The following is a 19240-nucleotide window of genomic DNA, read 5'->3' on the forward strand; positions in this document are numbered from 1 at the left end:
GACTGACTACATTTATATTATATTATATTATATTATATTATATTATATTATATTATATTATATTATATTATATTATATTATATTATATTATATTATAATAGTTACATTATATCATATTATATTATATTATATTATATTATATTATATTATATTATATTATAATAGTTACATTATATCGTATTATATTAATCATATTATGTTATATATTATATTATATTATATTATATTATATTATATTATATTATATTTTTATTACATTATATTATATTATATTATATTATGTAATATTTAATATTTATCATAATATATTATATTAGTTTGATTACATTATATTATAATATTCAGTATAGCATAATATAATATAATATATTATGACATTATATAATATGATGTAATAAAAATATATATTAAAATACAATATAATATAATATAAAATAATAAAATATAATTATATTTATTATAATATATTATATTAATTCGATTATATTATATTATAACATTTAGTATAATATAATATAATAAAATATAAAATAATATAACATAATATTTAGTATGATATGATATAATTTATATTGTATTATATTATATAATATAATATAATATTATATTATATTATATTATATTATGTTATGTTATATTATATTATATTATATTATATTATATTATATTATATTATATTATGTTATAATAGTTACATTATATCATATTATATTATATTATATTATATTATAATAGTTACATTATATCATATTATATTAATTATATATTATATTATATTATATTATATTATGTTATATTACATTACATTATATTATACATATAATTTTGGGGTAAAATTTAAATATTTTAATTATTTTTTTATTTTGTTTAGAGCAAATTATAATTCATTAGACTGTACAGCTTTTTCAGATAATATTTAATTTATATTATAATAAATAAAGTCAGCTTTATTGTACCAAATATTGATTTCACATCTCTTCTGATATTGAAACATTGGGTTTTGTCTAGTCTAAAAACATGGCAGCTTTTTTATTATTTTATGCAACAAAAAACTTAAAATGACAAATTTGAAATTACTGTAATTAGTAGTTTACAAAGGACCTGATAGCCTTTTAGGTGGTAATTAGTTTTTGTTATCTAATATCCTTGTTTGATTTTGTGTGGAGAAATATAACCTCAACATGTTTTAATTTGTTTAGTTTAATGTTGAATAAAAATGTAACATTAATATTTATGAAAATGTCATTATGATGATATTTTTATGGTTTTATTTTAAAACATAAATCAATGGATAAATATGACCTTGACATGTTTGGAGATTCATCAAGCTTGTAATACTCATATTCAAAGAAACACTCCTCATTTTTTTAAACTAGCCTCATTTTACAGCTCTCCAAGAGTGATAAGAGTTTTATTTATTTCATTTTTGGAATTGAATTGAATTGAATCCATTCAGCTGATCTCCAGGTCTAGCAGGAGCACTTTTAGCTTAGCATAGATCACTTGAATCAGGCTCAAAAATGACCAAAGAGTTTCAATACTTTTTGACTCTTCTATAGTTACATTGTATACTAAGACTGAGAAAAATGAAATGTTCCTATTTTATTTACCCTAAGTCTGGCATAATAACAAAGTCCTTTTAAGGGAAGACATTTCACTCAGCGGCCATCTTAAAAACACCTCTCGGGCAGTATGCTCGGGCACTTTGTCTGAATAGGGAAACCTCAAATTCTCCAAAACTACTTGCCAAGCTTATTATTGAATTTCATGTTAGGAATCGCCAAAAAAACTAAACAACAGCTGTCTCATAAGTTTTGCTTCTAAATGTTCGAATCACACAAAATCTTCAGAACTCACGTCTGGTCCAAGCTCCTCCCCCCGGACTATTGTCAGTCTATAGCAAACCATGATTGGCTCTTGTACTAGAAGGCGGGCTTTATTCGCCATAAAGCGAATAAAGCCATTCAAAACAATACAAGTGACATTCAAAACAATACAAGTGACATGTCTTGTGTATTCTATAGTCTTTGATAATAATCAGGCAACTTGGCTGACGTTCCATGGAAATTATACCCTCGTTCCAAGCCATATCGACCCATTGATATTTACACTAGATGTCGCATAGGCTATTGTTGTCTATTGGAAGGAATGTGTTAATAGAGCTGCTATCTTGGAACAGGGTAGCACTCATTTGAAATGTACGTGGGACCAAGGTTTCACACAGCAGATGCCCTTCTAGCTGCAACCCATCACTGGGAAACATCCATACACACTCACACACAGGGGAGCACTGGGAAGGCATTTTCGAATGGGCCAAAGTTGAAGACCGGGGGGTGTTGTGGGGGTGAGAGGTGTTGCGTGGCAGGCCAGAGTCACGGTGACAGGCAACAAACATCGGATGCGATCTAGAAATTGAAGAGCAGGGGGTTGGGTTGGGGTGCGTGGCAGGCCAGACTCACTGTGGCAGGCCAGACTCACTGTGGCAGGCCGGATTGACCATTAGGCCACCGGGAAATGTCCCGGTACTCCCTATGGCCAGTCCGCCCCTGCTCACACATACACTACTGTCAATTTTAGCATAACCAATTCACCTATACCACATGTGTTTGGCCTGTGGGGGAAACTAGAGCACCCAGAGAAAACCCACACAAACATGCGGAGAACATGCAGACTCCACACAGAAATACCAACTGACCCAGCCGAAGCTCGAAGCGACCTCATATTTATATATATGATCGGAGGTTTTCTGATTTTCCTTAAAACACACTACCTTTCACATCTAAGTTACGGAAGGAGTGATTCATTTGTAAACTGAATGTACAAAACTGGCATAAACCTCATATTTAGAGCAGGTTGGTGCCTTATTTTCAAGCAGTAAGAGACTGTATTATCATCAATTACGTTACTTGTTAAGCACACAATTTCATAACATATAAAATTGTAATAAACTAAATCTTACCTATGAAATGTTCTGCCTTTATGCTTTGTTTTCTTTGTTCCCTTGATAATACACCCATACATATCTCATAAGTCCAGCATCTTCAGATTTAGTTTTTAATAAGTGCAGTTGAATGACTTTTGTCCTGGGAGTCCTGTACCAATATGGCGGCGGTATTGATGCATAATCAGGGCCCTTATGCGATATCAAAGAGCTTAGAATGACCAAGAGGCGACACTCAACAGAACGTTGCAACAGCAGCGCCCAGTAACAGCCTTGGATTCCGCCATTTTGGAGTGAAAGCGATGGCAAGCAGCTGCTTTGTTTGTTTATTTATTTGCTTAAAAAGCTAATTAAAGCTGAGATACAACCTGAAAGACGACAATACAACACTCGTCACAATCATCAGCACTTTTAATAGTTTATTTTACAGACTTATAATATGCTGTAGTTTTATTGGACTTTTCATTCCAAAATGGACGCTGCGCCATCTAGTGGCTGTTTCCCAAATCACACTAGAGTGTCGCCTCTTGGTGATTCTATGCTCTTATGTGATATTTAGCGTATATGTCTATGACATTGAAAACCCAGGCTCATTGTTGAAACGTAGCCCCGCGGACGTTTCTGGAGACTGCGAAATACGTCCCGGGAGGTACGTATTTGTGCAGTTTTTGTTTTTGCGAATCTGCGAGAAGCCGCTGTGCCGCACTTTTTCGCGTCTTGAACGCCTCTCGGGAGCGCGCTGTCGAGCGACCGTCTGTCCGACTGACTGAATGGCTGAACGTTCGACTGGGTGGCCGGCCAATCGCTCGACCCAGCCACCCTCCTCCTCCTTCCCTAAACCCAAGCGACAATTTACAAAAGCCATCCAGAAAAAAAAAAAGCAGAAGCCCTTGTCCGATTTTGACCGAGTTTTCAGATTCCGCCGCATTCTCGCCCCATCACGAACTCGTTCGCTTATATTTTTTGAATTCTGTTTTTCATCTTACCTGATTTCTGGAACCGCTCTTCCCCGGACTGGAACCTTGTCATCGCCGTGGGTGGTTCCTTCTCCTCTGGGCCTCCGCTCCACTGACATAACACTACGAGCTAAGAGGACAAACTGGTTGCGGCGGGAAAGCCCTCAACACGGAGGTGAGCGCAAAGAAGAGGAGCGGCGTCACACCGCCCCGTAGCGTTCGCTCGAAAAAACTAAATGCGGCCATACATATCTCTGGCCTCGTAAATCGTAGTCTTCAGAAACGTCCGCGGGGCTACATTTTCAGAATGAGCTTGGGTTGGATATCGAGGTAGAAATTAGCAACTTTTCATTTTCTGTCAGTCTTAGCAAAGATGTATCTACAAAAGAGTCAAGCTTTAAACGGGAAAATTAGCAAAACCTTTGTTTTTTTCATTCACTCATTCATTTTCTTGTTGGCTTAGTTCCTTATTATTCCGGGGTCGCCAAAGCGGAATGAACTGCAATTTATCCAGCAAGTTTTTACGCAGCGGATGCCCTTCCAGCCACAACCCATCTCTGGGAAACTTTGTTTTTTAAATTTGAGCAAAATGCTAACGATCTAATCCGATTCAATGGTTTATGCTAAGCTAAGCTAAAAGTGCTCCTGTCTAGATCATCTCAATGTATTAAAAAAATGGTCAAACTCAACTACATTACTCTTGGAGAGCTGTAAAATGAGCTGTTTCCCGATAAAAACGTGGAGAGTTTCTTTACTAGGTCTGATTTTCCAGGTTTCCCCCATGGATGTCCCGCGTGCAGATGATTGCTAATGCTGCTAACCCGAGTCTTCTCTGCGTGTGTTGTTGTTGATGGTGTGTGTTTTTATGGATTGTCTCCAGAACCACACTGTCTTACTAACTGCACCCTGGGGACTGTAACGCAGCTTGTGCTCGCCGTGCAGTAAGTCCACCGACCCTTACTTGACCTCACAGTGACCTCACTCGGACTTCTCTCACCGCATGCTACTTTCTAGACACCGTATCACCGCTAGGCATTGTGGGATTTACTGTATGTGCTTTATTGTGGTCACACTTCTTCTTGTCCTCATGTAGGTGTGAGCATGCCATCGTCTGGTGTTCACTGACGTCACCAATAATCAATCATCCAAAAAGCTGAGCAACTCTTGATTAATATTGAACGCAGGCTGGAGTTTCATACAGTGGCTAAGTGCTCATTTGCATTTATTTGACCCTCGTATTACATTCAGATTGCAAAAATATGCAGTATTTATTTATTGTTTTTGCCATTTTTAAATATATATATGACTAGGAATTGTAAAATATTTCTTGTACAATTATCTTTAAAGATATATAGTAAGTAATGTGCATTTAAGTAGCGCAGTTATTGTATGTGGTCATACACCCAAAGCGCTTTACAATCTCGAGCGGGGTGTCTTCACAACACCACCAGTGTGCAGCATCCACTTGGATGATGCGAAGGCGGCCACTGGACAACCACACACCAGCTTTAGATGGAGTGGAGACACAGTGATCGAGACAGTTTAGTGGATGGGGATGATTGGGAGGCCATGATTGGTAAGAGCCGATAGAGGGAATTTGGCCAGGACACCGAGGTTAGACCGCTACTATTTACGAGAAGTGTCATCCCTGCTGAAAAATCCAGCTTAAACCAGCCTAGGCTGGTTGGCTGGTTTAGCTGGTCGACCAGGCTGGTTTTAGAGGAGTTTTGGCCATTTTCAGGCTGGTTTCCAGCCATTTCCAGTCTGGTCTTAGCTGGTCAGGCTGGGAGATGACCAGCTTAAACCAGCTTGACCAGCCTAGCCAAGCTGGGAGTCCAGCCAAAACCAGCTATATCCAGCTTAAACCAGGCTGGTCAAGCTGGTTTTAGTTGGATTTGGCTGGTCATTTTCCAGCCTGACCAGCTAAGACAAGGCTGGAAATGGCTGGAAACCAGCCTGGAAATGGCCAAAACCCCTCTAAAACCAGGCTGGTCGACCAGCTAAAACCAGCCAACCAGCCTAGGCTGGTTTAAGCTGGATTTTTCAGCAGGGATGAGAGTCAGGGCCATAGGCAAAGGGTGAACAAACTCCAGGGGAAGGCTAATGTATGCGCTGCCCTTTAATGCATTTAAAAAAGATTTGGGACCAACCAAGAAGTGGTTTTAACAAAAGCACCGCCTATCACCAAACGTCTAATATTTAACATGCGCATTCAATTATTTATTTTATTAAACTCATCCACTGATCGACACTACCGGTCAAAAGTTTGGGGTCAGTTTTTTTTTTTATTAATATTATTTTAATTTTAAAAAAATAATGTATTTAAATTATTTTGTTCATCAAGGCAGCATTTATTAAATATATATATATATATATTTTTTTAAATATTTAAATACTTATTTATTAAATATTTATTCATTACTTACAGTATGCTGTTTCAAATGAAATTATTACTCCTTGTTGCTTTTATTACTATTACCATTAATAATAATAATAATAATTGTAATAATTAATATTAGAGTGATTTCTGAAGGATCATGTGACTGAAGACTAAAGTAATAAAGTTGAAAATTCACCTTTAAAATCACTGGAATAAATTATTAAATTAAATTATAATCCCCTTTTGAACAGTTATTTTATAGTGCAATAACATTTTACAATTTTACAATGTGTGCTGTATTTATGATTAAATAAATTCAGCCTTGGTGAGTAGGAGAAACTTATTTTAAAACATTTAAAAATCCCACTGACCCCAAACTTTTGACCGCTAGTGTATATAAATATTATTTTTTATTATTTTTTAACTATTATTTATTATTATTATTATTATTATTAATAATAATAATAATATTAACATTATTATTAACATTATTATTGTTATTTATATTACTATATTATTATATTATTATTAATAATAATACTATTGTTGTTATTATTTTATAATATTATTATTGTTATTATTTTTTATGAATATTACTTTTATTATTATTATTATTATTACTATTATTATTATTAAAGTTTGGAGCACAAATTAAACTCAAGTGGCTTTTTGGATGGTTTACCCATTGTGACTATTAATAAATACTCACTCTTTTACTTTCCGTAGGTCCTTTGGCTGCTTGGTGTTTGTGATTTGTTTGTAATGCTCTTTAACCTCAGCAGCTCTACTGATGGAGACTTCACATCCTCACCTCTTGTGTTTTTACTGTCTGGTGTTAGCAGGACGCTCAACATTAGCGCATGCTAGCAGTGTTAGCGGTGTGTTAGAGGCCGTTTATGGCTCATTGGCTGGTGTTTGTGTTGGTTTGGTTTTTGCTACAGCGTTTTAACACCTGCTGCTAATGCTGGATCTCATTCCTAACATCTAACAACACCTTTATGCTTGGATGTTTTTATATATCCAGTCATGGACAAAAGTATTATTGGCACCTTTAGTAAATATGAGCAAAGAATGCTATGATTTTTTTATTTCTTGAATTTAAAAAAATCCACAAAAATCTTGCATGTCATTGAAGTTGATATTTTCGTAGCCTTCTTCATATTTACAAACACCAATAATACAATTATGTACATACACAGTCATTCATTTCATTTGTTTTTATTTTACTTTATTTAAAATATTTATTTATTTATTAGAATTTTTATTTCATTTAATTTTGATTTATTATATTTTATGTTATTTTAATTTATTTAATTTTGTGTATTATAATTGTAATTTGATTTGATATTATGTTATTTTATTATATTTCGTTTATTATTGTTTATTATAATTGTTATTTTTAATAGTATTTTAATTTACTTATTCTCTTTTAAAAAAAATTATGTTATGTTATATTATTTAAATTTATTTACTTTTGTTTATTATACTTGTAATTTTATTTGATAATATGTAATTTTATTATGTTTCATATATTACAATTGTTATTTAATTTTTTACTATATTTTATTTTTATTTTATTTATTAGAATTTTTATTTAATTTAATTTGTTTTATTTAAATTAATTGTATTTTAGGTTTTGTTATTTTAATTTATTTTATTTTGTTTATCATAATTGCCTTTTTTCATTTGTTGTTGTGTTATTTTATTATATTTCATTTATTAATATTGTTACTTATTTTTTATTATATTTTAATTTTAATTTATTCATGACAATTTTTATTTAATAGTATTTTTGTTATTTTATTTTATGTTATGTATTTATTGTAATTGTAATTTTTTTTTATTTTATTTTACTTTATTGTTTTTCATTTATTAGAACAATTTAATTTTTTATTTTAGTTGTAGCTTATAACATGTAGCTTATTTCATGTAATAATGTTTACATTTTATTTGACATTTTTGTCATATTTACACTCACTCTGGTTATGATGTCACAGGTTTGTAGACGCAGATCAGAAACATTCAGGTGATAATTTTGCCTCTGTTGAACCTCAAAACTTCATTTAAGTTCACTTCATATTAGCTTCACCTAAGAACTCAACGCAGATTCAAGCACATGTAAATCCCTGTCTGAATTATTCAACCCACAGAAAATATCTGACTCTCACAGCCAGATCTCATTCATTTTTAATATTTACTCAGAATAAATAAAAGCCGAAACCATTTTTTTTTTCCTTGGAAGCAGAATTTCTACATATAAAACAAGTGGAATATACACCTTAATGAATATACTGTATAGGCTGCATTTACACTGCATGCTTCAAGTGACTCAATTACGATTTGTTTCTCCCATGTGGCACAGAACGGTTATGGCCCGTGTACATGTAAGCAGGAAAAAAGCACACTTACTTAAATCAGATTCAGGCCTTGCTCATAATGTGGAAATTTATCCAATATGTATTGGATCCGTGCCCTTGTGTCTGCAGTGTAAGCAGGTAGATCGGATTTTCACCTGTCAATGCGAATCGCGCGTCATTAAAAACCATAGTGAATGACATCAAGTCTGACGCTTTCATTTCAGAACAGACTTCAGCAGAGTCCCAAACCTTAAATCTCAAACACGAGGACTTAAACAGCTTTTATATTGTCATATAGCACAAGTATTTAATCATGATAATGAGAGAGAGAGAGCGTAACATCCGCCACCTAACCAATATAAACTAATATAAAACTATTGCTTATGTCACATGCATAAATCCCCCTATGGACATTACATTAAAATGCCTAATGGTTTAAAAAGGCCTAGATAAAAAAAGAAGATGGGCAAATGAGAACTTTTCTGTTATAAACTATTGTAAAACAAAAAATGAAACCCTGCAAACAGATTTAATACAGGAATGGAGAAGAGCGCTCTTTTATAATCGGCCGTCAGTCGACAATCGGATATGAGTCACTTTTAGAACATGATTTAAGCAGGTCATCCAAAAAATCGGATGCAGTCACAAAATCAGAGTTGACCATCAAGATCTGCAGTGTAAATGCAGCCTTAGGTCAAAGCAGTAGTATTATAAATAACTAATTTGTAATAACTGATTTCTTTTATCTTTGCCATGATGACAATATGTTAATATTGTACGAGTTATTCTTTAAGATACTAGTATTCAGCTTAAAGTGTCATTTAAAGGTGTAACTTTAGGTTCAGTTTAGGTTAAATAGGCAAGTCATTATTCAGGATAACAATAGTTAAAAGTTATATAAAAATATATAGTTAAAAAAAATTTAAGGGCGCTAATAAAACTGAATATTGATCTTTAAAGCTTTTTTTTATTCCTTGATCTATTAAACAGCACTTGGGAAATACTTGAAAAAGATTTCACATTTTACAGGAGGACTGTATTATTACAGTACTTTAAATTTGCTTTTATTTTTTTGTTTTTATTAAGTGATAATTAATTTTATTTCTTCTATAGTCTTTATAATTGTAATATAATTGTAATATTTCACTTTTCTTATTTCATTTTTCTTAGTTTTTAATGTGTTTTTCCTATATTATATTATGTTATGTTATGTTATATTATATTATGCTAAATATTATATTATATTATATTACATTATGTTATGTTATGTTATATTATATTATATTATGTTATGTTATATTATATTATATTATGCTAAATATTATATTATGTAATACTATATTATATTTCAGCTTCATTTTCAGCTCTTTTAATTAAAATATAAAATGTTATTAATTGTATTAATAAATATTATTCATTAATGTAAATAATTAATTATTATTATAATAAAATATTGTTAATAATTTATTTTTTGTAACTTTCCTTCATTTATTTTAAATGAATAATTTTACTTATTTGATATCAATTAAAATCAATGTTTTATTTATTTATTATTTAATTTTTGTATTTGTTTACCCCCAACTAACACATAAACTCAAAGTAAAGTCATAAATCACACTTGACTGATCCCGTTTTTCCTCTTTGCTGCAGGATCTGCCACGTTCTCCTGTGGCTCCGCCTCTGGACTCCTGCTTTCTGCGTCCGGCTCGTCCTGCCAATCGGCGTCCTCCGTCCCGCTGGGCGTCTCACTCGCCCTCATCCTCACCCAAATACAGCGAGCGCTCAGAGCGGTTCCTCTTCCCTTCGCCCGTCAGACCCGTTCACACCATCCCAGAGACTGAGGAGCCAAGCCTGGAGACCCTCCTGCAACCCTGACCAGCCTAAACCACAAACACACATGCTTCTGTTAGCAACACCTCCACTATTTCCTCACAGGTGACCATATTCAGCCCATTCAGCTGCCATGATAATTCTAGACTGAGGTGTTCACTTCCATTCAAACAACTATATACAAAATATATATACAAAATAACAGATTATTATGATTTTTATTATTCAATTGGGTATATTGTTTCTTTGGCTTCAAAACCCACATGAAAAAATATTATAGTAACCCATAATAAATACTGTAGTGTTTTTGAGCTATGCTATAGTAAAGTATGTGAATTAACATGTTGTGGTAATATAAACTATAGCAATTGATCTATAGAAATGATTCTGTAGTTGCCATGGTAACACAACAACTATAATAATTGGTCTGTGGTAGTAATGCTATAGTTGCTATAGTAACACAACAACTATAGTTATTGATCTGTGGTAGTAATTCTATAGTTGTTATAGTAACACAACAGCTATAGTGATTTATCTTTGGTAGTAACTCTATTGTTCCTATGGTAACACAACAACTACAGTAATTGTTCTTTGGTAGTAATTCTATAGTTGCTATGGTAACAACAACTACAGCAATTGATCTGGCCTTAATTATATTGTTGCTTTGGTAACAACTATAGTAATTGATCTGTGATAGTAATTCTATAATTGCCATGGTAACACAACAACTATAGTAATTTATCTGTGGGAGTAATTCTGTCGTCGCTATAGTAACATAACAACTAAAGCAATTTATCTGTGGGTGTAATTCTGTAGTTGCCGTGGTAACACAACAACTATAGTAATTGATCTCTGAAAGTAATTCTATAGTTGCTATGATAACAACTAGAGTAATTTATCTGTGATAGTAATTATATAGTTGCTATGGTAACAACTACAGTAATTGAGCTGTGGTAGTAATCCTATGGTTGCTATGGTAACACAACAACTATAATAATTTATCTGTGATAGTAATTCTATAGTTGCTATGGTAACACAACTACAGTAATTGAGCTGTGGTAGTAATTCTATAGTTGCTATGGTAACACGACAACTATAGTGATTGATCTCTGGTAGTAATTCAGTTGTCGCTATGGTAACAACAACTATAGTAATTCATCTGTGGGAGTAATTCAGTTGTTGCTATGGTAACGTAACAACCAGCAATTGATCTGTGGTAGTAATTCTATAGTTGCTATGGTAACAACAACTAAATAATTAATCTGTAGGAGTAATTCAGTTGTTGCTATGGTAACACAACAACTATAATAATTGATCTGTGGTAGTAATTCTATAGTTGCCATAGTAACACAACAACTATAATAATTGATCTGTGGTAGTAATTTTTTAGTTGCTATGGTAACACAACAACTACAGTAATTGTTCTGTGGCATTAATTATATTGTTGCTATGATAACAACTTCAGTTATGCATTTGTGGTAGTAATTCTGTAGTTGCTATGGTAACACAACAACTATAGTAACTGATCTGTGGCATTAATTATATGGTTGCAAAGGTAACACAGCAACTACAGTATAAACAAATGACTCTTATACTGCAATACACCACAGTTTACTGTAGTAAAATCTAAAGTATCCTACAGTATTTATTGCATTTGATCAGTTTGCTATAGTTAATGCTATCGAACATACATTGATGGAGTATTCTTTAGTACACTTCACTATAGTATTGTTCAAACACAACTTTGGGGAATCTTCTTACCTGAATTGTAGGTCCTATGTCTCATCTAAATTGAACGATTTCTCTTTTCTGAAATTCTTCGTCCTTCAGAAATTTCTGAAGAGATGTATTGTGTCTTTTAACTGCTGGATGCCGCATTAGCATTACACCAATGGAAGTATTATCGTGGAAGCTGGCTGAATATGGTCTATATAGGATTTCGAAGTGCAACCGATATACATATAAATGAAAAACTGTGGTTATACGCTGAACATTTTAGGTATACACTCTCCTTTATTAATATATCTTTATTACTGGAACCATCCGGAACCATTAAACTGCCACTAGAGGGCAGAGTTCTATGAGCACCAGCTGAACTGAAGATTCCGTTCCAAACGTTCCATTTGGGAGTTTTCGAGGACCTGGAATGTACTGACGCAAAAACACCGCAAAGTGTTTAATAAGAGGTGCCTACACACGCGTGACCTCGCCACGGTCTGCGTCAGCGTACATGTATGCAATACATATGACTTTATATGTGTTGGTCATAAAACAGCGAACTTCTTTTCAGATGTTCTGAAAACATAACTGGATAGTAAATCATATATGTCGGAAAAGCATAAAAGTTTACACGTGTTTACGTTCGGTTTTGTTTGGAATATCATTTGTTAAATTACGTTCTGTGTGTGTATATATAGTTTATAAAACTATTTTCTTAATTTTTCCGCATACATCCCGTTTTGTTGGAAACCTCTGATGCTTGAATTTTCAAAGACTCAGTTGTATTTATAAAGAGAATTAGATTAAACTAATGGAAACTCTAGTTTCGACAGGGACGAACGATACATGATGTCAATCTAACGATGTATTTTAAATCCCAATGTAAAACTGAATGTTCAGCTCTGTACATGACGACAGGAGAATATATCGACGCTGATTATCCTTATGCACATTTCCCGAGTCTCAAAATCCGAAAGCAATACGCGTGCAGGATTCCAGTCGGACATTCAGTGGTTTGAAACCAACCTAAAAGCTACTCATTTTTCATCTGTGAAAAGGTCAAGATTTAAATATATGAATATTTAATTAGCCAAACATCGAGGTGGATTATGATTGGTTGATTATTGCTTAGCAGTTTGAAGTAACTACTTAATTTCATATTGAATGTATTTTGCAACATTCATTCATTCATTTTTAGCTTCGTCCCTTTATTAATCAGGGGCCACCACAGCGGAATGAACCGCCAACTTATCCAGCATGTGTTTTACTCAGTGGATGCCCTTCCAGCCACAAACCAGCACTGGGAAACACCCATACACTCTTGCATTCACACCCACTCATACACTACAGCCATATTCATTCATTTTCTTGTCGGCTTAGTCCCTTTATGAATTAGGGGTCGCCACAACGCAATGAATCGACAACTTATTCAGCACATGTGTTATACAGCGGATGCCCTTCCAGCTGCAACCCAACTCCAGAAAACACCCATACAATCCAATGCACATACATACACCCCGGACAATTTAGCTTACCCAATTCACCTGTACCGCACTCCGCCAACTAGAGAAGAACATGCAGACTCTACACAGAAATGACAACTGACCCTGCCGAGGCTCGAACCAGTGACCTTCTTGCTTTGAGGCGACAGTACTAACCACTGCGCCACCCATATTTAGTGAAATAAATGGTAAAAAGTAGCGTAAACTCTGCCATAGGTGCACTGAATAAAATAGTATAAACTAGAAGATTAGAAATCATGCACACTACTTGAGTTTGCAAAATCCACAAAAACATGATGTTCAAAGATTTGTCCCAACTCAATTCGTGTGTGGGATTAGTATGCGTGCGCTATCATTTAATTTATTTAAATATCAATAATTAAATATTTATTTCAAGAAAAAAAAAAACGGCAATTCAGAAAGCATTGTGACGTCCGTATATCCCAGTACGTGATATCAAAATTTACAATGTTCATTTTGATAGCTCATTATTTCTCTTAAAGATAATAATTCATTGATGCAAGTTAATCCATTGAAAAAAATTTGTTTTGGTAATCAAAAGACTATAGAATACACATGACATGTCATTCGTATTGTTTTGTATGGGGAATACTGTAATGGTCAATATGGCGAATGAAGCCACGACTTCTAGAACATAAGCCATTTATCGATCACTATATGGCGAATAAAGCCCGCCTTCTAGAACATGAGCCAATTATCGATCACTGTATGGCGAATAAAGCCCGCCTTCTAGAACATGAGCCAATTATCGATCACTATATGGCGAATAAAGCCCGCCTTCTAGAACATGAGCCAATTATCGATCACTATATGGCGAATAAAGCCCGCCTTCTAGAACATGAGCCAATTATCGATCACTATATGGCGAATAAAGCCCGCCTTCTAGAACATGAGCCAATTATCGATCACTATATGACAAATAAAGCCCGCCTTCTAGAACATGAGCCAATTATCGATCACTATATGGCGAATAAAGCCCGCCTTCTAGTACAGGAGCCAATCATCGATTGCTCTAGACCAGGGGTCACCAACCCTGTTCCTGGACAGCTACCTTCCTGCACATTTCAGTTTAGTTACTATTAATTAGTTCAGGTGTGTTTGATCAGGGTTGGGACTGAATTCTGCAGGAAGGTAGCTCTCCAGGAACAGGGTTGGTGACCCCTGCTCTAGACTGACGATACTCATGGGGAGGGGCTTGGACCAGACGAGAGTTCTGCAGATTTTGTGTGATTCGAACATTTAGAAATGAAACTAAAAACACAGTTGTTGTTTAATTTTGTTGGTAAATCCTAATAAGAAATTCAACGATAAGCTTGATAAGCAGTTTTGGAGAATTTGATGTTACCCTATTTAGACAGAATGCCAGAGCATACTGCCCGAAAGGCATTTCAAAGATGGTCGTCGAGTGAAATCACTTGTCTTAAAGGGACTTTAGTAATCATCAATGAAACTCTGACTATTTGCTTCCACGTTTGGAATCCTTCTGTTGACGTCAACATGAGGGTTTTCATAGCAACAGCATACTAATCCCCCCTTGCTTACCGTTAGTTTGCTATAAGAGAATGATGCGCAAAAAAAGGCCCCACCCCCTACTCAATATTCCGTTACAGTTGGCGGTACATCATCAACATATCATTCATTTCCATTTACTTTTCCAGTGCCGGGTCGTGGGGGCAGCAGTCTCAGGAGAACGCCAAATTTCCCTCACCCCAGACACTTCCTCCAGGTTCTCCGGGGGGACATAGGCTGCGTCCAAAACCGCCTACTACTCAGTAGGTACTGCATTTTTATTTAAATATACTACTCGGCCGTTAGAAAAGTACATTCTATACAGTATGAATGGAATTCGGACGTACTACTTCCACCATTTTGTCATGGTCACGTGATCTACTGGCATCAGTTGCGCCGCTTTACTCCCATTCATGAATTCTCTTGAGGGTATCATGGGCTAGCGCAGCGTGCATGGGATGTGCACTTAAGAATCTCGCTGGTAGTAGTAAGTCATCCGGGTTCTTCTCGGATACTGATTTTCGAATTCTATGAATTTCGACTTACTACTCGGCTTGCATACTGATTTTAGCATACTATATACATATAGTATGGAAGTATGCGGTGTCGGACGCAGCCATAGTCCTCCAGAATGTCCTGGGTCTTCCCCGAGGCCTTCTCCCTGTAAGACATGCCTGGAACACCTCCCTAGGTAGGCATCCAGGAGGCACAAAAACAGTCCAAAACAGATGCCAGAGCCACCTCAGCTGACATCTCTCATTGTGGAGGAGCAGCGGCTCTACTCCTAGCTCCTGGGTGACTCACCCTCACCCTATCTATAAGGGTGGGCCCTGCCACCCTACGAAGGAAACTCATTTCGGCCACTTGTATCCGAGATCTTGTCATTTCTGTCATAACCATAGATGAGAGTAGGAACGTAGACTGACCGGAAAATCGAGAGCTTTGAACTTCCTATTCACATGGACTTAAGACATCAGTGCATCTAATAAATATTTAGGATGCTTTAGGATTGGTTCCAAATTACAGCCTCTATCCCACTGGGAATCCTGTCCGCGTTTCTTTCAGATGTGTTGACTAGGGTTTGGACAGCAGTTGTGCAGATATCATATTTGATATGCATGCCTTTAAACACTAGCACTTTAGTGCATGTACTCAGACGCTGTTGTACCTTGTGATAAAGCTCATGTTGTAAGCCCACACACACACACACTGCCGTTCACAGTGTGTGGCGGCTCATGTCATTTTTGTTGCCATTGAATTTGCATTGAAATCACTAAGAACACTTTTTAAGCCCATTATTGTACCTATTAACTGGTCTTTGTATAGATGTTACTATGAATTCAGATGTTTCTTTTCTTTGAAGGAAAACGAAAATAACTATGAATGTTTTAAATGAAGTCACTGTCAGATGTCTAAAAATAGAGTGTTACATTGGTAATAAATTGAATGTGTATTTACAAAAAAAATGACTATGGTTTTGTGAGTTATTTCACATTTCATTTTCCTTCGGCTTAATCTCTTTATTCATCAGGAGTCGCCACAGCAGAATGAACTGCCAACTATTTCCAACATATGTTTCATGCTGCGTTCACACCAGACGTAGATGAAGCATCAAGCGCGAGTGATTTACATGTTGCAAAGATGCAAATAGACATCCTGCGGCAGGATTCGAGCAAATGAGGCGGCGCAAGGATATGATTTGCGTGAATGAATCGGCGCGAGTTGAGTGTTTTGCACGTTTGACATGCTTAACGCGGGTATCGGCAGAATCACTCTAGTTGGAAAATCAGAGCTTCAGCCGACTTCTCTTGTAGGGGCGTGATTATGACAAATTAGTAGTGCCTGTTGTTGGTTTCCTGAAGTAAAATCCTCTTGTCGACACCAGACAACAGCTCATCAAACTGGGCTCCACTCGGTCTGAAGCACCGCTGAGAGCTTCCATCATCCAGGAAGAGTTTCTGGAGGAGTTGATGAATTCACAGAGCTGGGTGCACCTCTGAAATGGTGGACTCAGACGCAGCGCCGAACAAATGTAAGCTGTTTTTCAGCCTTCCTAAGGCACATAAACACAGCTATTGTCTCAATAAAATCCAAGTAAGCCATTTAGCAACGAAGCTAAAGTCACCGGGCAGAAAGAAGCCCTGCCCATGAAGTGAATGCACGTCTATTGCTAAGTAAACTTGACGCATGAAGCAAGTAAACTTAAAATGTTCATGCATCTATTTACGCACGAATAAAGTTTTCATTCGCACGTGCTGTGTCTGGTGTGAACACAGCATTACACAGAGGATGCCCTTTCAGCCGCAACCCAGTACTGGGAAACACCTATACACACTCATTCACACACATACACCACGTCCAATTTAGTTTACTCAATTCACCTACAGTGCATGTGTTTGGAGTGGGAGGGAAACCAGAAACCGAATCTCAAAGGAAATGCACGCAAACACGAGGAGAACATGCAAACTCCACACAGAAATGATGCACTCCACACTCGATCAAATCACTGATTAATAAAGTCATCTGGAATGGCAAAGAAAGCGTTCTTGCAGGACTCCCAGAGTTCATCAAGATTCTTTGGATTCATCTTTAATCCCTCCTCCTTCATCTTACCCAGACATGCTCAATAATGTTCGTGTCTGCTGATTGGGCTGGCCAATCCTTGAGCAGCTTGACCTTCTTTGCTTTCATGATCTTTGATGTGGAGGCTGAAGTATGAGAAGGAGCGCCCTCTCCTTTTTTTTGCCCTCTCGTGTGGTTTGTAATGTAATGGGCAGCACAAATCTCTTGATACCTCAGGCTGTTGATGTTGCCATCCACTCTGCAGATCTCTCACACGCCCCCATACTGAATGTAACCCCAAACCATGACTTTTTCTTCACCAAACTTGACTGATATCTGTGAGAATCTTGGGTCCATGCGAGTTCCAATAGGTCTTCTGTAGTATTTGTGATGATTGGGATGCAGCTCAACAGATGATTTATCCCAAAAAATCAACCTTCTGCCACTTTTTTCAAAAGATCAACTAGAAGTGAAGTTATTATGTGTTGCTCTTACAACTGGGATCGACGTCAAGACTTTTGTCAGGTAGTTCAGATGCAAAAACCTCTAAGTGCCATCTAAAATTTTCTTCTACAATGAGCACTTTTCAAAGCTTCTTATGTTTATGTTCATTTTTTTCATGCTAAAAGTGTTAAAAAATAAACTATTTTTTGCCATAAAAGTCAAATTACTTAATTAAGGAAAAAAAAAAGAGATAATTTTAGAAGACAATTTTAGATGGCACTGAGAGGTTTTTGCATCCGAACTCTTCAAATACACATGTGACTAGCATCTGTTTAAATGTCACTATCAGCACTGAGCCCAAGAAACTTTTTATTTGCTTTGTTTTGTTGTAAAACCTTAGGCTACTACATAGTGTATAAAATAACCATTTTATGAAAACTATAATGAGTCAAGCCTTGTTTTTTTATTTTTAAATGAGTTAGATCGGCTTTATCCACTCTGCATCATGCAACAATGACCTTCAGCTATGTACTGTAAACCACAGCTTCATATTATTAAAGTAAATGATTAGCTAAAGTTTGGTTACAAACTTTGATATTGGCTTGACAAAAGGCAGGTCTGCTTTGAAAAGCTTAAAGGTTTTACTCAGAAGTCAAAAAAAGTCCATAATAATACAAGCTATCATGTTTTTGCACAAGGACAAGGTTAATGTTATAACTATGCTAACACTAGTGCTAACAGCATTTTGGTTAGAAGTGGTTAGAAATATAAGTTACCTCGTGTATTATTTTAGAGTGAATTAATGTTGATAGCACAAAATAGTATTGTGTTTAAATTGTTCAGCATACTATTAGTATGAATTACCACAAATTCTGTAGCATGAATTAGCTAGCCTGTTTACATAAGTAAACACAATAACCCTATTTAAATAAATAAATGGCACAAACTAACGTTAAAAACGCAATATAGTAAAGTTTCATATCAAAACTATTTAATCAGTTTTATTTTAGTATAGTATA

At 35.3% G+C, this 19240-nt stretch overlaps 1 protein-coding gene across 9 annotated transcripts in view; it reads left to right on the forward strand.

Annotated features, from left to right (window-relative positions):
- mtcl1 (microtubule crosslinking factor 1) overlaps positions 1-13430 on the forward strand; it is a 127995-nt gene extending 114565 nt beyond the window's left edge. For 4 of the 9 annotated variants that reach the window (XM_017352453.4, XM_073931611.1, XM_073931613.1 and 1 more), the window contains 2 exons: positions 4778-4838; positions 10285-13430. In XM_017352453.4, coding sequence (XP_017207942.2) covers positions 4778-4816 — 39 coding nt within the window. In that variant the 3' untranslated portion in view covers positions 4817-4838; positions 10285-13430. Of the gene's footprint in view, positions 1-4669; positions 4839-10284 lie in introns of all 9 variants that reach the window. The other 5 variants (XM_005171457.5, XM_017352451.4, XM_017352452.4 and 2 more) reach the window with 2 other exon arrangements.
- The last annotated feature ends 5810 nt before the right edge of the window (positions 13431-19240 follow it).

The sequence above is a fragment of the Danio rerio genome, chromosome 2 (genome assembly GCF_049306965.1).
Source record: "Danio rerio strain Tuebingen ecotype United States chromosome 2, GRCz12tu, whole genome shotgun sequence".
Lineage (NCBI taxonomy): Eukaryota > Metazoa > Chordata > Actinopteri > Cypriniformes > Danionidae > Danio > Danio rerio.